Below are 22,857 nucleotides of genomic sequence, written 5' to 3'. Positions count from 1 at the left end.
TTAGAGATACTTAATACCGTAAGATATAATAGTAAACTAAGTTAGTATAGTACTAAGCTAGAGTGATATATAAAGAGACTAATCAAGGCTTAAGCCACGTACTAAAGAGATATTATAAATATAGTAAGAAGCTATAGAGCCTAAAAAGTAAAAAGTTAGTAAATTATATAATATAGGACTATAAAATAGAGTTAGAACTAGAAATAAATCTAAGGTTTTTTTTAAACCTATAAACTTACTAAAGAAGAGTCTAGAGCACTTAAAGAGTTTATCTAGAAGAACTTATAAAAGGGATATATTAGACTATTATAGTTATTAGCAGGTTATTCAGTATTATTTATACTAAAGAAGAATGGGAAACTTAGGCTATATATTAACTACAGGCAGTTAAATAGCATTACTTAAAAGGATAGGTATCCTTTACCCCTAATTAGCGAAATTTAGGACTAGATAGGTAACGCGTAAATCTTTATAAAGATAGATTTAAGATAGGTGTACCATTAGATTTAAATTAAGGAAGGCGACAAATAAAAGGCAGTTTTTAGGTTAAGAGAAGGACTATATAAGCCATTAGTTATGCAATTTGGATTAATAAATATACTAGTAACATTTTAGAAACGAATTAATAGTATATTAGGAGAACACCTTAATAAAATTATTATAGTATACCTTAACAATATTATTATCTACTTAATAACCAAGAAAGAATATAGGGAACACGTTAAATAGGTTTTAAAGAGACTATAAAAAGAACAGATACTAGTAGTAATTAAGAAATGCGAGTTCTTTGTAAGGAAGACTAATTTTATTAAATTTATTATTAAACTAGGTCATATTAGTATAGACCTAAAGAAAATTAAAGCTATAGTAAGTTAGTAAGAACTAGAGAATATAACACAGTTAAGGTTATTTTTATGGGTTTGCAACTACGATAGAAGGTTTATAGCACAATAGTTAAAGAATATTAAACTATTTACTAGGCTTATAAAGAAAGAGGAACTGTTCGTACTAACTTAATAGCACGAGTGAGTCAGATCCAGGGGCACGAAATACGTATAGTATCGTATACTCTTTTGGATGATGGTGACTGTCGATTCTATTGAGGTAGGCTACGTGGTCTATATACTAACGCACCTCCCCCCTAACTAGCCAGTGTTTCAGGAGTGCACCAGACGCGTAAGCGAGTGGGTACACCGAACGCGTAAACGCGTACTTGGTGTATCGAACGCGTAAGCACGCGGTTGGTACAGCAGGTGCTGTAATTATACAGGAACTATAGGTATAGGGAGATAAGTAAAAGAAGTTATTTAAGGAATTTAAAGAATTGTTTACTTAGGAGCTAATTCTTAAAATCTACTAACTAGGACTAGACACAGTTATAAAAACAAATGCATTAAATTACGCACTAGGAGTATACTTACTATAGAAGTATAAGGGCGCATAGCATCTAGTATTATACTATAGTAGAAAGATAACACCACTAAAACTAAACTATAACGTCTATAATAAAGAGTTATTAGGTATAGTTACAGCACTTAAGGAATAAAGAGCATTCTTATAAGGCGTAGAGAAACTATTTATAGTTAAAACGGATTATAAAAACCTAATAGGGTTTCTAATAACTAAAAAACTTAATTAAAGATAAGTTAGATAGGTGGAGATGCTTATAGAATACTATTTTAAGATTTAGTACACTAAAGGAACTAAGAATGTAAGAGTAGACGCACTTAGCAGAAAAGCTAAACTATAGAATAATAAGAAGCTATTAGGAGTAATGCTACGCAGAGATAAGGATAGATAGATAAGATATAATTACCCTAAACTAGTAGCAACTTAAGAGGATAATAAACTAAAGAGAGTCTATAAGACACTAGAGAGCTTTTAGGCATAAAGAATTCTAAAGGTATAGCTAGAAGATTTATAGATAGATATATATAAAAATTAAGAAGCGAAGTATATCCTAAAGAGTATAGTAGAGTATTTTATGGAAGACTTCTATAAGGGAATAACTTAGGGGCATAATAGAGTAATAGGCTTAGTGTTAAGACTTTAAGAAGAATATATTATTAACGGAATCTAGGGTATAGCTAGAAAAGTAATAAAGGAGTATTTAGATTATTAAAGAAATAAACTAATAAGGTATAAGCTATATAGAGGGCTATAGCCTATTAAAATACTAGAAAGACTATAGAAGGTTATATTATAGGACTTTATTATTAAGTTACTAAAGCTAAGAGATTTTATTACTAAATAAGAGCACGACGCGATTTTAGTAATAGTAGATAAGTTAACTAAATGTGGCTACTTTATAGCATATATAGAAGAAATCTTAGCGGAAGATGTCGCTAGAATATATATTAAAGAAGTATTTATAAGATATAAAGTACTAAGTAAGATTATATTAGACAGGGATTTAAGATTTATAGCAGCATTCTAAAAGGTATTCTTAGCGGAGTAAGGGGTTAGAGTAGTAACTTCTACCGTATATTATCTATAAATAGATAGTTAAATAGAAAGATTAAATTAGACGCTAGAGTAGTATCTAAGATATTATATTAATTATGTATAGAATAATTAGGTATTATTACTACTAGTTATATAGTTTATATATAATATAACACTATAGAAAGGGATAGGCATATTACCATTTAAGGTAAATTATGGATATAAGCTAAGAATATCGTTATTACTAAGATAAGTAAAGAAAATGAGTAGTATAGCTAAAGAAAGAATAAAGACGTTTCAATAAATCTTTATATAGACCTTATAGAATTAGTAAAAAAGGTATTATAATGCTAAAAGATCTAAGGGACTAGATCTTAAGGAGGGAGATAAAGTATAGCTACTATATAAAGTTTTTAAAAGTTAATAACTAAGTAAGAAGTTAGACTATATTAGACTAGGACCTTTTAAAATTATATAAAGGATTTTACTAGTTACGTTTAAGTTAAACCTACTAGCTAAGATAAAAATCTACCCTATATAGTATATTGTAATACTAGAGCTAGTATATAAAGATGTTAAACTACTAGTTTATAACGCAGACATGTATAGAGGATAAGAGGAAGATAAATAGTAAGTTTTAAAGATTATAAGTTATAAGGATATTAGCGATAAATAATAGTATAAGGTTAAGTGGATAGGCTATAATAAGACTACTTAGAAACCACTAGAGAATCTAGAAAACGCTATAAGAAAGGTATATAAGTATTAGAAGAGATTAGGTTAGGCAGTATTAATAAAAAAGGATTGCTAAAAAATAAATTACTTAAGGGGGACCTAAGAAGAGTAGTTGCCGAACTACTTAGATCTATTTCCTTCTCGGCTAAAAGAGAATCTATTCTTTTATTACTAGATTCCTGTAAACCTTATTCTATAAGTTTTTACTTCTTAAAATAGACCTTCTTACGAACCTTTTTAAGACGGAGTAATTAAATAAACGCCATGATATAAGTATCTAGGGCCTTCTATTCCGTATTATAAGAACATTTTAACTTAGCAAGGGCTTAAGATAACTCGCTATTAAGATAAGTAGTAGTAGATTAAATATAAAACCCTAAGACAAATTAACTAGGGAATTAGATAACTATTAAGAATAACAAAACGCGTATATTTAGTATTAGAAGTAGAGTAAACGTTATAGGACAAGTAAATATTCGCTTTAGTACACTCTAAATAAGAGGACGGTTGTTAAGAGGATAAACTCGCTAACGTAATATAGACCAACCCCTCTTTTACACAATAAGAATATAGAGATAGTATAATTTTACTAAGCAATAATATTGCAGCAATAGTACGGGCATAACATTAAGCGTGTAAAGAAGAAGCTTTAGGTGTCATAGCGACTCAGTTAATCGAGGCACGAGCGCCGTAAAGAACGTATGCAAGCCTGTACAATTGGAATGTCTATGGACCCGGATATCAAGATGAGGAGCAGAAAGTGGAAAAGGACACGTCTATATACATTTGCCAAGGCTCAAGCGAGCCCCCTGACTAGATCCGTTACGGTGCCGCAACATTAGGTATAATAAGCAACAATATTAACTAAATTAATTAAACAGATATTATACCTTTAGTAAATAACTTAAAGATATTAAGAGTCTTTAAAAATAAAGATGGAAAGGAGGGAGATGGTGTTACGGACGCTTTAAGTATAATATTATAACTATTAAGAAAGGAGTCGGAAGCAGCTAGTTAGTTAATTAAGGTATAGTTTAGAATAGAGCCAATAGAACTATATAATAAGGAATAGTAACTAAGGTTATATAACGTGCTATATATTAAATAAGAGGAACGGGAGGAACTTATATACCTTATATATAAGACGTACTTTACGTATAAGGAGGATTTCTGTAACGTGGCCCGCCTCCACGTCGCCATACGGCCAAAAAGACTGAGAGTGCTTGCGAACTTGTCGCAAGCGCGGCGGGACCTAATATATATACTCTTACAATTTCTTAGGAGTACGGTTGTATATTTAAAGGACCACAGTCCCTACCCAGATAGTTCTTCTCTCCTTATAGTAAATCTTAGAATATAATTGGAGTTAATCTGTTGGGCAACCACTCCACCAGTTGTTATTACGTTGTTGACTTCTTGTTTACCTACATACCTAGCCTATTGACAAGTCCACCGTAGTTCCTCCTCTCTACGTAGCCGAAATAAGTGTCGGTTTGGGGCACGTGCACGCCCCACCCAAACAAAGCCCCTGAGCATGCCTCAATCATAACAAACCTCACGACACCACCATTTCGCACCCAAATTCGTTCGGTGCAATTACCAATTATGACCCGAGTCACTAAGGAGCCTGCATCCCGAAAGATGCGGGCCAAACACTTTACCCCACCCCCAGAATTATACCACAACGCTGGGGAAAATAAGCATCCAAAGACTCCTCCACGCACAGGAGTTCTCTACGCCAAAATCTTTGGCCAATTACTGGGCAAGGCTATTCCTCCAGCTATTATACAGCAGGCTACTGGAATTGCTGAGCGCTCTCAGCAACGTATTGTAGCCTCAAAGCAATGCAGAACTACACACAATTCTAGGCCAGAAACAAGAGGGAGAAATCGAGCCCTTACAAAGGAAGACACCCACGCTATTGCCGTGTATTTGGACGACCCTAATCTCAATCAAGACTCAAAATCAGCCCCATGGCAGACTATTGTTCAAGAGGCCCCAAATTGCAAAGATCTTCCAATGGTTCTAACTCGGAGAATAGGTCGCCAACCTCTTGGAAACAAGCCAATTCAAAGAGCTATGAAAGAGGATGAAGGATATATTAATGCAAAGATGGAGGAAGAGAAGTGGCTTAACCCAGAGCAGGCAGATAAAAGGAAGAATTGGTGCTATTTACAGCTAAAAGAAAGACCCCATCCCAAGGACTGGAATGATGTTGCTTTTTNCGATNAATATCACTTTGGTTTAGGTGCAGAAGAAACCCATAGAATTAAGAGAAGGAGTGGTAATCTTTACCGCTATTTGCCACAGAATGTTCATAGGAAGAAGGGAGTTACTAAAAAGGATGAAAAGGAGAAGGCCCGAGAGAAGAAGCATCTTAAACTGTTTAATGTCTTTGTTGTTATTGGCAGGACCTGGAAGAAGTTCTTCTTATATGAGGTAGATAACCAGGTGGGCAAAATGAGCTCAAAAGCCTACACCGAGCAGGTGTTGCCATGGCTTCTTTTAAAGTTTAATATTGAGGGAATTACTTTATATCAGGATGCAGATTCAGCGCATAAATCAAGGGAGTCTTTAGCCTGGGCAAAGGAATGGGACTTAAAGCTTCTAACATTGCCTGGTCTATCACCAGATCTATCAATTGTGGAGTCCTTAGCCCATCCTGTTAAGAAGAAGTTCCATTCAAAGCGCGTAGAAGAGGAGGATACAGCATTGGAGCGTTTTATAGATGTTTGGGAGAATCAAGTGGATCAGGAGAAGATTGCAGAGATGTACAGCTGGTATACGAAGCGCCTGCATGAGTGCATTAGGGCTGACGGGCAGATAACTCGATATTGAATTGATTTGGCTGTATTATGGTGTTGTAAACGATGATCGTGAAGCATGATTTTGGTGGGTGCGCACGTGCCCCAAACCGACACTTATTTCGGCTACGTAGAGCCTGCTACAAGGGTCAGAAAGGTTCTGACCCTATTAAACTTTCTAACCTTGCCGAGTTTTTCCGTGACCCCCCCGAGCTGCACCCCGTATGACTAGCAGTGGCCTAAGTTTAATGAGTCTTAATAAATAGGCTTAGACGTGATTTTGGCGGCGCGTCCATAAAGAGTTAGTTAGCACAGCGGACCAATAGAATATCCACGCCAACCAAAATCACGTCTGAGCTCGCTGAGGTAATCCTTTTACAACAATGCGTTCGCTTATTACCGTAGCCGCGAGCTTGCTCTGATCCCAGCTATCGTTTACAACACCTTCTCCCTATCCACATAAGTTATGAATCACTGATTTTTCATGTCTCATGTCTCCCGAATTTTTCGATTGCCCCCCAAACTCCGTAGGAGAACTCGGCGCTCTAGGATTACGGCAATGCCCATCCTTCTAAGTGCCAATTGCATTTTCATTGCACCTTTCTACGCGATATACAAGCCACCTGGCTTTTCTGATACGGTATTTCCAGCACCGGTGGCCAGATGCCCTCTGGCGAGCCTCGACATCTTTAAAGACTGTGGCGCTCATAATTGATGATGGGCCGTCCGAATATACCGGAGAGATAATGCAGATCCTTAAAGCCAACAACGCAACGGCCACCTTTTTTATTACTGGATCACAAGTTGCAGGACATGAGCAGATATTACAAGACCTAATACCCAACGGAAATGAGCTAGGAAATCATGCAATGCACGACGAGCCTTCGCGACCCCTTAGCGACACTACTCTCGTCGAGCAGATCCACTCCGTGGAAGGATTGCTTAATAGGACATACGCTGCCGTTAATGTAGAGCCTCCCTCTAAATGCTTTCGACCGGGTTCAGGCTTGTTTAGCGAAAGGATGCGTCAGATGCTGGGCAGACTGGACGACCGAATGGTTCTTGGCAGCATATATCCACACGATCCGCAGATTCCTTACTAGCGTATCAATGCGAGACATATACTGAGCATGTTATGGCCCGGTGGAATAATTATCTGCCATAACCGCAGGAGATGGACGGCTCCCATGCTGCGTAGAGCGCTCCCCGAGATTCGGCGTCGAGGTTATCGCATAGTCACTATCACAGAGTTGTTGAGGGAAACAAAGGCATAATGTCGCTGAAGACATTATACTGGTTTTCTCAGCATTAATGAGGGAGGATTGATCTATGTTGTGGCTTATAACCGAGATAACGCATTCCACGGCGACTTGCTTAGCATGTGAGCATCGGTCCCGATATAGCACAGATTATTAATTCCTCCACGTGACCACTGGCACTGAGCGGTAGGCAACCCTTTCCAAAGTGTATCCAATATCAGCTCCGAGCATGAGCCTTCAGCGGCCTCGTAATCTCTTAAGCGCCAAGCTGGTGTCCGTCATGAAGAATCTCTATATAGTTGATCCAAGCTTTCCATAATCTCCTGCAGTTCCGCCTCTCGTGACTGCAGAGAAGACGGCGGCATCCCGTTTAACAATCGCTCATGGACGTTTAGGCTATCGTGGATGTAGCGTAACAACATTAGAGAGGAATTTTCCGACTTAAATTTTGGTGTTCTATGATACCCACGAAATTAATTTCTATTCCGATTATTCCGAGAGGCGCCGTAAAGGAAGAAACGCATCAATATTGGGACACACGAAGGATCAACACCATAAGAAGTGGTTCGTACTCGGTGACCTGTTTGTCTGTTGACTTCCCTTAGGCTCCCCCTTGTTCTCCCATTGTGCCAAAACAGCACCAAGGTTATAACGATAGGACGATCCTGCAGCGGAACACCGCCTAAAAACGGTGCGAGAGGACGTATCGAGCTCCTTTTTACTCACTAGGATTTAAATTATAGATTGACGACGATTGTGGTTTTAGAGCTTGGGAAGTAATCTCCTGAAGTAGGGGGACCGGATATACCGGTGGACAAAGAGTCATAGCAATATATCTGCGTTCTATGCACTCCACAGAAAGTTAGGAGCAATCAGCAGCTGTTAATCTTCTAACGCCGCAGAATGACCGGAATTCTAGGCAGAGTGCCTAGGTGGACTCATCTCACACACCGCATAATCCTAGATTATATTGTAGTTATCTTTTGGCGAATGTATAGAGTATTTATGGTAGTTGTACTTTCTATAGCTATTAGTAAGGTATCTGGCTAAAATAAATAGGACTTGTGGTTTTTTTGTCATATGAACGCAACTAGTTGGTTGAATTGGTAAACGAAAGCAACGCTGTAGTTTTGCGCATTCGCGCATTTCTGCCTTGCGCACGAAACCCCGGCGCATTACGCACCCTCACGGGGTCGCCACGTATATCTAGGCATCCGCCGCCTTTTCGCCTTTTCGCCTTGCGCATGGTTCGCATTTCTCCTGCCTTTCTTCACACCAGGTCCTCAGCTCAGCTATTTTCCCAATATTCGCGGTCATCCACATCAAAAATTCGACCTGCCAAGACCTACTGTTCAACGGGCCTTAGTTATTCCGCCGTAAGCCTCTTAGAAGCCTTCGGTCCGATAACTATCGAGGTAAACGCTTTATCACAAAATGATTCATACCTACCCTCGCTCACGAAAATTATAGGCAGCGCATTCCATGAGCGGCCCTCTAGTTAGCAAACGCATACCAAGTGGCCTTCATCAAAGAAATTTTCTGCCGGTTCACACATCGTCGGGAAGAAGCGGAAGAGGCATTTCAGAATTTATCTCATGGTAGATCAGGTCTCTACTCTTGGCGCATCACACGAAGGCTGGAGCTCTCCTAGCCTCCAAAAAACCGAAACGTTAGCTGCCAGTCCCTTGTCTGATAAGGGCATATCTGAAAAACGTAAACGCGGTCTCAAAGGCCGAGACGAGCCATGCAATGAAGACAATAGCTTAGAGAAAATCCGTAAGGTTAATACGGCTTCTTCGGACAGCAATCGAAGCATTTCTACCAGGCTAGCATGCCCGTTTTTCAAACGAAATCCAAGGTTGTATCGAGGCTCAACCTTCGGATCGAGATCCTGCAGGTTCCCAGGATTTACCACTATCCACCGGTTAAAGTTAGTTTTCATGTTGCATATTCCTGTACAGTGGCTAATCGGCCACCAGGGAGCATTTGTACAGGGCTCATTCTTTGCCGATCCAATGCCCTAGATGTGGCAAGTCTTTTACTGTCGAATCTGACCTTAATGCACATTTGAGATCTGCACCAAGTTGCGAGATTCGAGAAAATGCGCGGATGCAGGGCATGAATAAAGAGCAGGAGAAAAAATTGAGAAGTAAAAAGCGGTCGGCAGACGTGCAATCCGAAGAAGATAAGTGGAAGGCAGTCTATCGAATACTGTTTCCAGATGACGACCCCTCGGTGATGCCATCACCCTGTAAGACATTAGAATTTGCGTAAATATGAAACTAGCTAATCGAAGTCGGCAGATTTTGAATATGATCAGACTACCAACGGTGGGGATGAGATGTCAGTGTCCGAATTTGTTGGGTTCGAAGAATATTCTAGGCGCGAGCTGCCACAGGTTGTAAAGATACAACTTGAAAGAGTTATGGACAAGGAGGTGGAACCATTCAAGGAGCAGCTGCACAGTCTTCTGATGAATTTAGTCCACAATTGCCAGGACAGTCTTCTGAAATCATACCATCAAATAGTACTAGCAAAGCGTATTCCTAAGGGGCTATTGAGCGATGACCCATTGCGTATGGATGAGGGATTTAAAGCAAAACCACAGGATACTGGTAGTACTTCAAAGGAAACTGAAGATCAAGAACGCGATGGGCCTTCGCCTCGAGACTCTACCGTGCAAGCACGAACAGTTCTTTCCTCTTTCTCTAATACCCGAGATTCACATTCAGTCAGTATTGCCTCCGCTGTACAGATGTCGCCATCTAGCGGATCTAATGCAGCAGCGGCATCAGGTCGTTCGAGTACTTCAAAGAGCAGAAAGGCACATTCTACTGACGCCGATTCCAGTGCAGAAATGAATCCGCCGGAACAGGATATTTGCCTCTCCTCCCGGCCCTCTCAGAGCGCAAGCCACCAAACCGACCAATTTCTCCACGTAGCCAGGGGCGCTAAGTGAGTTCTAGAACGTAAGTTGACTACTGTTTGTGCCTTATTATTTCGGGTAGAGGTTTCGGAGGGGGCGTTGGGTTCCTTATGGGAACCAATGTTTGTTTCAGGCGGGTTGGGGGTGCGTGGTAACGTTATGAAACTTCTGATATACTGTTATCTGAACGTTCTGAGTTTTCCTTCTTCTCATGTAAATTTGATATCTATTGCCTGCAAAGCGACGAGATCAGTGATACCCAAATTTAAACAACCACAAACTCCAAATATGCTTTCTTTAATGAACAAACGCCTGCCATAATTCAGGAGCTCCTCGGGCCCGTGCTTGAATTTTCTTCGTCGGAACAATGCATCTAACGGAATTAGCACCGACATGTTCATGAGAGCAGCTTAACATACCGCTTTGGCAAAAGCCATCCACTCTTGTACTCCTTTCAAGTAAGGGTCGTCCGTCTCCAACGGCATTGACTCGTGACTCCATATGGTTATCTCGTCAAAAGAGCCAACCTCTTCGGCAAGTTTAACCTCGGCAGGCTTCTCATCCTCATCCTCATCCTCATCCTCATCCTCATCCTCATCCTCCTCATTATCATTAGAGCTATTGTTTTTCTCACTGTTTATCTGTGGAGCGACTTTGTCGGTAATGTTCAAGACAGAGCCTATACAAGATCAGTTAAGACTTTGGGAGAGTCTAATGGGCAAACGTACCCCGGTAGCCATCCGGTATTTTGAGATTCTTTCCTTTCAACTTGCGTCCGCGGAAATAAGCGGTGTTTGTGCCATCTAGCAGAGTCAGGTTATCGGTAATAGGTCGTGTATCTTAATGTTGCGCACCAGTCTCAACTTCAGGGTTCCAATATCTTTTGGTGGCATTGACGGAGCCATCATGGTCAAGACGACATGGAATGATATTTAGAGCACATTTAGTAGATTTGGTGTCGGATTGCTGTATGGCTAACATGATGGATACTGGAGTTGTAGGAAGGTCGCGACTTTTCGCGTCTGGTGGGACGCATGTAGATTAGATTAGATGCATCTCGCTTGGCCGTGCTAAGCTTTTTTTTCATGCAGATGCGAAGGGAAAGAGCTCGCATGACGGCTGAAATGGGCGTGATGGAGCAGGCTGAATGTAACTCTGATGTCGGACTTTGTCAGGGCGAATTGACATTGCCCAGGCTCGTTGAGGCATAGAAAACGTCAAATGGGCACTGCTGCAACATGTGGGGGATTCAGATGCCGGAGAAGACACCCTACAACTGCCTCCACCATGCAGGGCCCTACATAGCATTAAACCCTGCGATCGAAAACGGAAGATCCCATAGACCTCATCATCGTCGCACAAAGCGCCAGCAACGATGCCGCTAATCAGTGTTAATATCGATCGGCGCACGTGCATCTACCGCGCCGTATTCTGTCCCGACTCGCAGCAGGCGCGAAAACGTCATCGAATGGCTAGAAGGCGAAGAGCCTGTTGTTGATTCTGCATCTCAACCGATTTCAACACATTTTGCACGCTCCGCCTTCCCACAAGTGAGTCGACCTGAGAGTGCAGTCATGGCAGCCACTGCTCGGCTCATGCTCTTCCGGTATTACCTCGTCAACAACGTTCGTAGTAGTAACAGAAACTCCCTGCAAGGGTCCCGGCGACAACTTTTTTAATTCATAGAGAGCGTCATTTATTTCATCTCTTTGTTCATCACTGCTCTTTGGCTCTTTGATTTGCTTTCGTACACGTTCCAGCATACCTTGTCCCTTACTTATAATCTTTCATTTTGACACTCTCAAAAGTTCCACATAAATCCAATGGCTCTCGTTAATCCGCTCCTCGAGTGCGTCCAAACGCTATGGAACCCCGCTCAGGCACAAGCATGGGGACCTCTCGTGTCATTGTCCGGGACCGCAGTGCTATCTTATTCCAAAGTATTGAGTTTGGCCGTCTGGCAATATACGATGGCGATTCAGAAGAGGCTTTGGCTATTTGCGGAAATCCAAAAGCGCAGCCTGGTTACCCGGTGGTACTTCTACACGTTCATGATGAGAAGTTCTGGTTTCGACTGGTGCTCTTAGCTAACATGGTATGTCAGCTACTCTACATCTCTGTTTAGAATGCTTCGGCAATCGTGCCCAACCGCCACACAGCTCCGGAAAGGAAATCGAGAACACCAGAATTGAGGCAGTGGTACACGTTCAGATGTGGCTATTGCTTCTAGAGCCATCATGGCTGCTCCTTGAAGCACGTCCAGCATGCGAATTCTTTTGACACAGGCCTTGTGATGGTTGGATTATAGGCTGACAAAACGCAGGGCTTTTCAGAAAGCTACATGCTTGAAGAAGTGTCCTGTCCAGATCTGACCGAGTTCTTCAAAGCAAAGTCCCGCGACTCCAGCTGCAATGCTTCAACCGCTTACGAGCCCCACAACCTTTCGTTCTCAACCGCTTCCAACTATCCAATGGCTCCACACTCACTTCCACCATGAGCAACAGCTTCGTAGGAATAGCTTAAAGAAGCAACAGCCTTAAAAACGCCGAGCTCAACGTCAGCGCCCACTACGACAGCAACGACATGTTCTCCGCCTTCCTCTCCCCAGACATGACATACTCGTGCCCGATATGGCTGCCCAAATCCGACCCCCGCTCCGCCACTGAGTCGCTCGAAGACGCCCAGAGGCACAAACTGCAGCGCTTCATTGACACACCAAGCCAACCGACCACGTCCTCGAGATCAGCACCGGCTAGGGCAGCTTCGCCACCCAAGCCGTGCAGCAGACCGGCTGCACCGTAGCCACCACAACGCTCAGCCCCGAGCAGCGCATCCGGGCCGCAGGACTCGCGCACAGAATCACCGTGCAGCAGACCGACTACCGCGACCTCCAGACCCCGGCCACGGGGTCCTATGACAAGATCATCAGCATCGAGATGCTCGAGGCGGTCGGCACGGCACACCTAGAAACCCACTTCGCCGGCATCGACCGCCTGCTGAAGCGCGACGGCGGGGTGGCGGTCTTCCAGTGCATCACGATCCCCAACGCCCGCCACGCCGCCTACGCCCGCTCCGACGACTTCATCCGCTACTGCAGCTACTGCACCTTCCCCGGCGGCCACCTGCCCGCCGTCGCGCGGCTCGTCTCCGCCATCGCGGCCAGCTCGCGCGGCGCCCTCATCGTCGACGGCGTCGAGAATATCGGCTTGCACTACGCGAAGGCGCTGCGGCTGTGGCGCGAGGCGTTCCTGCGCGAGTTCGGCGCGGAGGTCCGGCCGGCGCTGCGGCGCGAGCATGCGGGGATGGGGGGAGGGGGCGGGACGTGGAGGTTTTCAGGAAGAAGTGGAAGTGCTATTTCGCGTATTCGGAGGCCGGGTTCGCGACGAGGACGCTGGGCGACGTTGTGGTTATTGTGGAGGGCGTGGCAGAGTTGATGGAGGATGTGCCGTTGTAATTTGAACACCCCGCTGAGCGTGCCTATAGACTTGCTCTTACTCGCGCTCTAGCCTAAGAGCCCTTTTCACGCTTGCGATTTGCGGTTTGCTGAATCTAGTGGCGTAGGGCCGAGTCAAGGTTGTTTAGCGAGACGGGGAGGGGCGGGCGTCCTGGTGATTTTGGCTGAGGGCGGCTGGATGTCACGGTTGTGGCGGAGGGACGGCCTTGTGAGAATTGGAGTTCAGTTGGGGTGGAGCGGGAGTATGTGCTTTGTGATGTTGATGATACCAATAAGGTGGTGGAGAGCGTTGTGATGAATTAGATTATCTTCACCCTTGAGACTTGCTTTGGGGTTTTGATGAGTGCTATAAGGGGTGAGAATTTGTGGAATGCTGGAGATGCTAGGGGTATCTGGCTGTGAAGAAGAGGACTGGTGTTATGGGAGTAGATCTTGGAGGCGTGTTACGCGAACTCGCCGTTGAATTGTTTTATTTAATTGGATGATTTTGCTCTTTAATGTCCCGTACGTAGTAACCCTATTCATGATCGTGGACAGAATCTCAATCCACCTCGCGGCCGTCCATTTCTCCTGTTGACATAAAGCTCTAGTTCTCTTAGCGTAGATTCGCCCCTCCTCCTACTTAACGTTACAGATAGCCCAATGTCGACTTATCAGTGGTGCTGCGTCGGAGACATCTGCAGTGCTTCTCCCAGTCTCCGTGAACTCTAGTATGGTTTGCTTGTCCAATTCTCTTAGAATTTTCTCCAGCGGTCTCAAAGTCCCGAAAAATCCAGTTCTAGACTCGACCTCGACTTTCGTCCCAGAGCATTTCTGCTCTCCATACAACACCCACTTCACCCCCTCCCTCACTTCTTTCCCTTCCTCTTCTTCTTCTTCTTCTTCTTTTTCTTCTTCGCCTCCGCATCCCCCTCCCCTCCCTCCTCCTCCCCATTCCCCTTCCCCTTCTCCTCCCTCGGCCTCCTAAACCGCTTAAAACCCTCCCTCTCAAACCCCTCCTTCTCCCCCCGAAACAGCGCCATCGCCGCCCTCGCATCCTCCACACTCGAATGCATCCCACTCTGAATCGTCACCCCAAGCACCCTCTCCGCCAGCTCCCGCAGCGCGGGCGTCCTCCCCGCGCTCAGCGCCCGAAACCCGGGATACCGCGCCGTATCCCGGACATGCCATTTCGGATGCACGAGCAGCAGCGCCGCGAGATCGTGTCGCAGCGCGTGCCCCACCAGGACCCTGTCCTGCAACAGCGCGGCGACCTCTTGCTGGACGACGGCGAACGGCCGCGCGCCGCTGCCGGCGCGCAGGTGGTGCGGTGTGATGCCGGAGATGGGCGTGCGGTAGTCGGTCACGCGGAGGACCGGCTGCACGTAACTGTCGTAGAGCTGGTGGCCGTGGTAGTTCACCAGCGAGACGCGCGCGAGCTGCGAGGAGAGGGAGGGCGCCGGGCCGATGCCGACCATTTCGCAGTCGAGCGCGATGTATTTGCTTGCTGTGGTAGTGGGGGAGAGGCCCGCGTTTGGGATGTCGGGATGGTGGGGGGAGGGGGTTAGGAGGGCGAGCGGGTTGGTGGTGGTGTCGTCGCCATTGGTGAGTGCGGATGGTAAGATTGGGGTTGTGGAGGGCTCCATTTTGCGTTTCTTGGAGGGTGGGATGGTGGTGGAGGCGGGTTTGGCCCGCTTCACGCCGTTCTGAGGTGCTGCGGTGTGGTGCTCAGTCGAGCTCTTTTTGCGCTTTAGCGGGTTCGGGGTCGGTTTTAGGGCATATGGTTTGGGGGAGTCTTTTTGGAGCGTCTTCTGCAGCTTCTTCCAGTTGCTAGAGAGGTCCTTGAGGTCCATGGTGGCATTGCTATGGAGGCATTTTTGGTGTTGTTTCTCTGGAGAACGTTTCGTCCCGCTTTTTTAAAGGTTGGTAGAAATATTTGGAGTCCGTGCACAGATTGGCAATGTCCTCATCAGTGTGGCTAACGATATAAATCGATGTGGGAGGCCCTTATCTGAAAGCGACAAGAAAACCATAATATGGCGTCGCGAGGCTGTCTTTCAGCCTTCTCCACTTGGATTTCGTCAGCCGCTGTGAACACTCTCTTCCCTCACAATCACCTCTCAGAATGGCTTCCACTTCTGTCTGGAACCCCAGTCCTCGACTAACCAGCACCCGCCTTAGGCAAAAATGCAATTTCGGCCACGTGATTCGCCTAAGGTGTGTACATGGCACAAATAATTAAACCCTTTCCACAGTTAGTGATCGGACCACACTTTAAAGCCAGAATTAGTCCCCTTTAAGTTATTATAGAAAAGATACTACATAGGCTATTAATAAAGTTTTTCTTTCTTCTATTTCTGGGGTTAGGGGGGCCGGTTTAGGGCCCTTGGGACATAAGAGCTGGTTTGGGGTCCTTAAAACATAAAAGCCAGAAATCGCAATCTAAGTTCGCGAAAACTTGTAAATCTAAAGCTGGTTAATTGGCTAGTTCCAAATTCAGACAACGCAATTTAAAATTCAGCAAATCAAGAAAACCGAATTTCGCTCTCCTTGCTGCGTCGTCCAAGACCTATTCTCAACGACCTGCTATTCAAAATTTATAATTTAAGTATACACATTCTAGTTATATGCTATATAGGTTTTTATATAAATACTAGTTAATAGGCGGCTAATTATTTAGCACAACAGTTATGTCTTCTAAGCACAAAGTTTAGTCAAGGTCAAAGCAAGCCATGAACAAGAATTTTTAAAAGCAAATGGCGACCTGAACGCCAGGTTCTTATCTATAAAAACGAGTGTGCTCAAACACAATTCCTAAACTCCTAAACTTAATTCCACCATAGATTGTCCGCTTCTACATCCATCTCTAGATATTACGCAAGTTCTTTAGAAAGGTATTCCGCTATTCGTCCAAGCCCCTGTAAGTCGCCTTCTATAGTATTCACCAACTCCTTATCCACCCAACGGCGCGTATAGCCACCACCAAAGTCAATCAAATACGCATCATCATGCACGTCAATAAGAACGTTATCCGGTTTCGCGTCTCCCCAGGTTATTTGGCGTGCATGAAGCTCGTAAAGAGAATGTGTTATCTGCTTAAGCCATTTTTGGCGTAGCGCGGATTGCTCAGGACCCCGTCCGGCGCAAAGCAGTGTCTTGTTCTCGCATTCAATGTACGATAACAGCAACCCAACTATTCGAGATGTTGCCTCGTCCTTAACCACACCAAGGCATCGGGAGACGTGCACATCCTCTCCAAGCTCGGCGGAATGAATCTTTGCGTACGTAGAAATTTCTGTAACGGTCATGCTAATGTCTCCCGGTAGGATCTGCTTGAAGAAACACACATCCTGTCCCTTGATGTACACTTTGCCAGGCTGCGTTGGTAAGGCTATCGCGTTATCGTCAAGCCGAATGTGGATATCATCTGGACGATAAAGTGGGAACATGGAATCGTCAAGCTTTGCGGAGGCAGGGAGTAGAGCACCGACAGGGCGGCCATCTGCGGCGACATCGAGCGGTACTGGAATCAACTCATCGCCAGCTAGCTGCAGGGTGTACCTTAATCTTTCGGGAAACAAGCAATTCTGGAGCGTGTACAGTCGATCCGGATCTAAGGGAGGGATTTCGCGGAATAGAGGAAGAAAAGGCTTCATCGCCCAATCGTAGAATTCCTCAAGGGGATCAACGAACTCATCATCGTCGTCTGGATTTTCTGGTAAAGGCGGAAGATACTCTGGATCCGAGTGTTTGACATGGAGCAAGTACTCCTTTAGCAACGTTGGGCTGGCTTCAAAATTGGCGGTGAATAGGTCGATCTGGAAATGTTTGTCGCCAACAAAAACATTTAATTGAACATCGGTGTTTCGCTCGCTGCTCCAAATTGGCCCGATCTGGTACGTTGGTTGCGGAGGCATGACCGGTAATGATAAAGATTGGGAGTGACTTGAGAGCTTGGTTTGGAGGATCGACGTACTATAGTGAACGGTGGGGCCTGGTGATGTCACTTGGATGGTTGATGTTAGGTCGTTGTCAGTTTCTTGGGGCGTGAATGTGCGTCCCTTTGTGCGTTTTACCAGTACGGCGCTAGTAAGGTAGCTTTTCCTGATTTGACTGATAGGTAAGCGAGCGGTAACTTGGACATATGACACAGATATCGATTAGAGCGGCACAGTAGGTCGGAGATATTGACGGGAAAAGCGTAGCATTAGACACACAGTTATGTTGCAGCGGTTGGGACTGCCTCAAGATTTGGCAGTGGATGGGACATCCGCCTCTGGTTTAGGCGGATTCCTCTTCGGGCATAGTTACTTTGCTTGACTGCCCCGTCGGACAGCTACGCCTCCCACAGCTATTTATATGCGAGACGGGGCCGCCTCCCGTCCGTTAAGTATTAGTTTCTGAATAGATTCTTGGTCTGCTTTTACCATCGTCTATTTCCTTCTCTAGCTAAGCCCACCCGGCCAACCGCCTAACAAAACGCTTATGAGATCGAGAATGCCTCAGTTGGCGTGACACGTCCCTCGCCAATTACAACTTCTCGTACATGTTCCAAGTCTATTCTAGACCCAATTACTAGAATTCGGCAGCATATAAAATTGCATCATGAGGGCGGCGCAGTATAATACAGTTTCAAAAGCAAACGTTGGCCTTGAGTTTCACCAGAACTGCGCGCGTATAAGATTAATGCAACAAACTCCGCCTCGTTATAGCCACAGGAGCGGCGTCAATTCTCGCCATCTCGCCACGACGAGTTTCCACAAGCGCCGTATGTGTCTGATATTCTGTCGTTAAAATGCATGCGTGGAGATCTAATTGGAGAGCACACTTAGAGCATGGGGTTGAACGAATGTGCTCCCGCGATGTCTGTCACCCCTGCGAACCAATATTGACGATGAGCAATAATATAAGAGAAGGCCATGCTTGGGGAAGATTTGTCTCTTGGAATCAACTTGAATTTAGCCCTTTTTGTGTCGTTACTCCTTTGAACCACCTTCTTTTAATCGCGTAACACGCGTTATTTTTCTTAGCTTCAAATTAGTTAACCTCTCCCACAATGTGCGGCCGCCAATACAGAGTGTACCGTTGCGGTCACCGAGTTTTAATGCCAGGGGTCCTGTACTGTAACAGGGCGGGGACTAACCGGAGGACTGGAAGGCCAACCATGTGCGGAGTTGACAGGACGGTTACCGACGTCGCAGACTCAAATCTATGCGGAAGAGATGAATGCTACAGGCAGGACATGGTGGATCGTGGCTGGCACTGTCATATATGCTACCATAACAACTTCAACGGCAACTTCTATTGCACGAATCCGTTGAACAACATGGGGAGAATGGAGCCATGCGGCCATCGTGTCTGCCTCACGCATTGCAGATACGCTAGATAGGAAGATGTCTCCTGGACAAGATTAGTAAGTATCAACTGGCTAGTTGGTGGGGATTATCATAACAATTTCTCAGAACACTATTCCGGACACCTCGATTTCGATAGGGGATGGAGTAGTCTAGGATGGATGAAAGATATTCTTTCGGAACCGCTTTTTCCTTTGCCGCGTTGGGGTATTGTTATGATAGCATAGGGTGTAAGCAGCTTGCGAGTGGCGGACAGAAAGAGGATCGATGTCGAGACTTCAGCTAGATTGCTAGTAGTAGCGTGGGATTAGAAGATGTAGGCGTTGTGGTGTTGTTTCTAAACTCATAAGTTGCGGTATTTAATTGTATGCCTATGCGTGACATCCAAAGCTTCAAGCCCCATTGCTGACTTCTTCACCGACCGCTCTCCCTGGCCCAGACTGTGTGTCCAGCCCGAGTTGCTGAGGCACGATCGCTATGCTAAAGCGTTCGGGTTGTTCGAGCAGAAGACGGTGCATGGAATTGGGGCTGGAACTAGGGTTAAGAGCAGGGCTATGAGTTAAAGAGGTAAGCTAGATTTAGAAGTGGAGAATCCGAGACAGAACAGGGCGAAGAAAATCGAGGGGAAAGGTTAATGGCGATATAGAGAGCAGTCCCTAATAGAATGAAGGGTCGACTTGCTCGTGGGAAGCCTCTGAAAGAAGATGCCAGAGAAGGGAGTTGTAAGAAAACCTGAGGCTAGTTGGGCAGCTAAGGAGCCAGAGGTAGGCCGGAGATGAACATAAAGGCGCACCTCGCGGTGAGTCTGTTACGGTAGTATAATGAGGAAGCGGGCTGCAAGCAAAGTGAAACGTAGTGTAAGATCTAAGCTGGTGGCAAGGTGTTGAATGATTTGGAATATTTAGAGTTGCTAACAAGCAAGTCAAGCAAGCTGGTGGGCGTGTACAAGTCGCGCCAAGGTCAATGCCTGGTAGAAGCTCACGTGGAAGGTCATCAATAAGGTCCGTGATAGCGTGCAAGGTGCTTATCATGACCTATGCACGATTTGCGCACGTCCTACAAGCCAGCTTGGCTTGCTTGTTAGCAAAGTCTGGGAATATTGACCCTCGAAAGAAGAATGAGGAGAAAAGACCAGGGTTATGGAGATAAGGAAAGAGGATTTAAGAGGTATTGTATAGCTTCGAGCTTGGACTACGGCTAAGGGAAGATTATTGAGCTGTTAGTAGGTGATTAGAGTCGGTTGGAGTAGGTTTAGTGAAGCGGCAGTAACGCTCCGGAGCGGCCAAATGGGATAGCAAAAGGTGGCGGAGCAAAAGGTGGCGGAGCAAGAGTGGCTGTCGGACGGTCATACGCTCATGAAGAGCACAGGGAGGTGAGAGGAAATAGGAATAGACGGGAAGGGAGGCAAAGGAAGGAAGCAGTGGCGGGAGGATGGAACCGGGGAGGTCAAAAACAGCGGGGTGCTTGAATAGAATAAGCGAGGCGACCATACCTAGGTTTTGAGCAGCTCCAATAAAAGTAGCCCTATTACGCGGCATTAATTGACTTATGTGATGTTCCACAGCGGGAAAATCATGGAGTGTGGAGTATGATCGGCGGCCTTGCAGATTGTTGATCCTTGTAGACCCATTTTCACTCGTAGAGTCATAAGTGAAGAGAAATCAAGTATCGGTGTCCTATGGTTATCGATAAAGCCAGCCAATAGAATCAATGGGATCAAGGCTCCGTGTCATCACGGTGTTCGCGCACGGTCCACTCTCATACGACTTCGCCGTCGGAAGGGATAAAATTCGGTTCTTTGAACTAGGTTGCCTCCAATTGCAGCCCCTAAGCTACTTTTATAAGCTAATGCCCTGAATATGTTAAGACTTCTCTCTTACTTTACCTGAAAGTGATCTCGATGGAGCTAGGACGGACCTGTGTGTTGCCCTTGGATGACGTCGCGTCGCTACTCCTCAGCCACAATGCACACGCCGTTAAGCTTGCACTCCACAACATTCGTTTTCCACCGACACCGCTAGTCTCTCCCTAACCTCATACTACTCACTCTCGGACATATAAACTTACTGTATTTAATTCGCCATGATACTACTCACTCTCGGACATATAAACTTACTGTATTTAATTCGCCATGATACTACTCACTCTCGGACATATAAACTTACTGTATTTAATTCGCCATGGCTTCTAATGGTGGGAGCTGCGACACTACAACCACCAAAAACGGTGCCTCAGCAGTCCCACCCCAGTCCAAAGGATCATGGACTTCATTCCTCAAGGTAATGAATGTCTGAGTTATTATGAAAGCTGTGCTAACTACGTCCATCTAGTCTATTGCCTCGTTCAATGGCGATCTCTCATCTATAACTGCACCACCCTTCATCCTCTCTACCACTTCCCTTGTCGAATACTCTTCTTACTGGGCAGAACATCCCTCGGTGTTCGTAGCTCCAGCAAGTGAACAAGACCCCGCAAAGCGTGCCATGCTTGTGCTGAAGTGGTTCTTAAGCACACTGAAGCAACAATACAGCAGTCGGAATGAGAAACTTGGAAGTGAGAAGAAGCCCCTTAACCCCTTCTTAGGCGAGCTATTTCTCGGACGATGGGAGGATGATGCGGGCACTACTCAGCTAGTTAGCGAGCAAGTCAGGTAGGCTGTGCCAATATTTAATTTTTGCGACACGTGCTCATTTTTTCTGATAGCCACCACCCGCCAGTAACTGGCTATTGCATTTGGAACAGAAAATATGGTATTAGGTTGCAAGGATATAACGCGCAGAAAGCTTCTTTTTCTAATACGATCAACGTCAAGGTATTTTCCTTCCGCAAATGTTACGTCAAGCAGCTCTGAAATTTATCCATGTAGCAAATTGGCCACGCCATTTTCCATATCGACGCGTTCAGCGAAGACTACCTCATTACCCTTCCCTCCCTCCACATAGAAGGCCTCATAACCGGCTCACCTTATGTTGAGTTGAACAAATCAAGCTATATTCAATCCTCGTCCGGTTACACTGCCAGAATCGATTATTCCGGCAAGGGCTGGCTCTCTGGAAAGAAGAACAGCTTCACCGCATCTCTGTATCCCGAAGGCAGAGAAAAAGAGCCGATTTACACAATTAGCGGCCAATGGACTGGCTCCTTTACAATCTGTGATGCCAAAAGCAAAAAAGTCGTTGATAACTTTGACCCAAATGTCACGAAAACTACCCAACTTATCGTGGCACCAGTCGAACAGCAAGATGAAATGGAGTCGCGCCGCGCGTGGCAAAAAGTCGCGCAAGCCATCTCAAAGGGAGATATGGACACGACATCATATGAAAAGTCCATCATCGAGAACCAGCAACGCGACATGAGGAAGAAGGAAAAAGACGAGGGTCGCGAGTGGGAACGCCGATTTTTCACTCGTGCAGAAACACATCCGGTTTTCGATGCACTTTCGAAGACGATTGGTGAGAGTATCAACGATACTTCGACAAATGGAATTTGGATGTTTGATCCGGAGAAGGCAAAAAATTTGCGACCGCCATTCCGACAACAGTAGCTTTATCAATACATCATTCATGAGATATGGCGGTTTTCTTAATACTGATTCTAATAGTTCTTACCAAAGAAACCGGCGTCACAGTCGGTATGGGTCATTGTGGGTAAAGTAAGGACCGGCTCGGGTGCGAAATCAATAAGGCTGGTTGGGCTGGGTTTGGTTATAGGCCTGAAAAAGTAGAAGCTGGAGAGAAAGGTTACACTACACCTTTATCCCTAATCCTCAATGATCAATTTATGTATCAAATCCGTCTTCACACACCCTTTCGCCGCCCTGTTATGCAGCCTTACCATTAGTATCCGAAGCTATGACCTGTTTTCTTCCGCTTTTCCTCACAACATGTAATTGTAGAAGTCA

At 45.1% G+C, this 22,857-nt stretch overlaps 8 protein-coding genes across 8 annotated transcripts; 6 read left to right on the top strand and 2 right to left on the bottom strand.

Annotated features, from left to right (window-relative positions):
• Positions 1 to 5,502: 5,502 nt before the first annotated feature.
• On the top strand, positions 5,503 to 5,982 carry K441DRAFT_671500 (uncharacterized protein; the record flags this gene model as incomplete). Its single annotated transcript, XM_067650429.1, has 1 exon — positions 5,503 to 5,982. A coding segment is annotated over exon 1 (282 nt), but the record flags the coding sequence as incomplete, so codon positions are not given.
• A 486-nt stretch (positions 5,983 to 6,468) lies between these two features.
• On the top strand, positions 6,469 to 7,258 carry K441DRAFT_691396 (carbohydrate esterase family 4 protein; the record flags this gene model as incomplete). The annotated part of the gene is made up of 3 exons (XM_067652478.1): positions 6,469 to 6,639; positions 6,680 to 7,042; positions 7,088 to 7,258. The coding sequence occupies 3 exons, from the start codon at positions 6,469 to 6,471 to the stop codon at positions 7,256 to 7,258; spliced, it is 705 nt and encodes a 234-aa protein (XP_067496492.1).
• A 1,343-nt stretch (positions 7,259 to 8,601) lies between these two features.
• K441DRAFT_20335 (uncharacterized protein) lies at positions 8,602 to 10,564 on the top strand. The gene is made up of 4 exons (XM_067640498.1): positions 8,602 to 8,658; positions 8,714 to 9,173; positions 9,223 to 9,494; positions 9,547 to 10,564. Exons 2-4 carry the CDS (start codon positions 8,839 to 8,841, stop codon positions 10,200 to 10,202), a joined length of 1,263 nt encoding a protein of 420 aa, XP_067496491.1. The 5' UTR covers positions 8,602 to 8,658; positions 8,714 to 8,838; the 3' UTR covers positions 10,203 to 10,564.
• K441DRAFT_623782 (ribonuclease H1 small subunit) lies at positions 10,122 to 11,547 on the bottom strand. The gene is made up of 4 exons (XM_067646055.1): positions 11,024 to 11,547; positions 10,898 to 10,972; positions 10,589 to 10,848; positions 10,122 to 10,542 (listed from the first exon to the last, which is right to left on the bottom strand). Exons 1-4 carry the CDS (start codon positions 11,148 to 11,150, stop codon positions 10,492 to 10,494), a joined length of 513 nt encoding a protein of 170 aa, XP_067496490.1. The 5' UTR covers positions 11,151 to 11,547; the 3' UTR covers positions 10,122 to 10,491.
• A 445-nt stretch (positions 11,548 to 11,992) lies between these two features.
• On the top strand, positions 11,993 to 13,623 carry K441DRAFT_691394 (cyclopropane-fatty-acyl-phospholipid synthase; the record flags this gene model as incomplete). The annotated part of the gene is made up of 7 exons (XM_067652477.1): positions 11,993 to 12,078; positions 12,111 to 12,264; positions 12,493 to 12,529; positions 12,601 to 12,677; positions 12,720 to 12,901; positions 12,931 to 13,438; positions 13,498 to 13,623. The coding sequence occupies 7 exons, from the start codon at positions 11,993 to 11,995 to the stop codon at positions 13,621 to 13,623; spliced, it is 1,170 nt and encodes a 389-aa protein (XP_067496489.1).
• Positions 13,624 to 16,240: 2,617 nt separating this feature from the next.
• On the bottom strand, positions 16,241 to 17,825 carry K441DRAFT_671491 (uncharacterized protein). Its single transcript, XM_067650428.1, has one exon. It carries the CDS (start codon positions 17,517 to 17,519, stop codon positions 16,476 to 16,478), a length of 1,044 nt encoding a protein of 347 aa, XP_067496488.1. The 5' UTR covers positions 17,520 to 17,825; the 3' UTR covers positions 16,241 to 16,475.
• A 702-nt stretch (positions 17,826 to 18,527) lies between these two features.
• On the top strand, positions 18,528 to 19,045 carry K441DRAFT_20263 (uncharacterized protein). Its single transcript, XM_067640494.1, has one exon. The coding sequence runs from the start codon at positions 18,659 to 18,661 to the stop codon at positions 18,989 to 18,991; it is 333 nt and encodes a 110-aa protein (XP_067496487.1). The 5' UTR covers positions 18,528 to 18,658; the 3' UTR covers positions 18,992 to 19,045.
• Positions 19,046 to 21,136: 2,091 nt separating this feature from the next.
• K441DRAFT_596684 (Oxysterol-binding protein) lies at positions 21,137 to 22,500 on the top strand (the record flags this gene model as incomplete). Its single annotated transcript, XM_067645035.1, has 4 exons — positions 21,137 to 21,235; positions 21,287 to 21,606; positions 21,660 to 21,792; positions 21,823 to 22,500. The coding sequence occupies 4 exons, from the start codon at positions 21,137 to 21,139 to the stop codon at positions 22,498 to 22,500; spliced, it is 1,230 nt and encodes a 409-aa protein (XP_067496486.1).
• Positions 22,501 to 22,857: the final 357 nt, after the last annotated feature.

This window comes from Cenococcum geophilum, assembly GCF_001692895.1.
Source record: "Cenococcum geophilum 1.58 unplaced genomic scaffold K441scaffold_101, whole genome shotgun sequence".
NCBI classification, from domain to species: domain Eukaryota; kingdom Fungi; phylum Ascomycota; class Dothideomycetes; order Gloniales; family Gloniaceae; genus Cenococcum; species Cenococcum geophilum.
The sequence above is the reverse complement of the archived record's forward strand: the minus strand, read 5'-3'. Positions and strand labels throughout refer to the sequence as shown.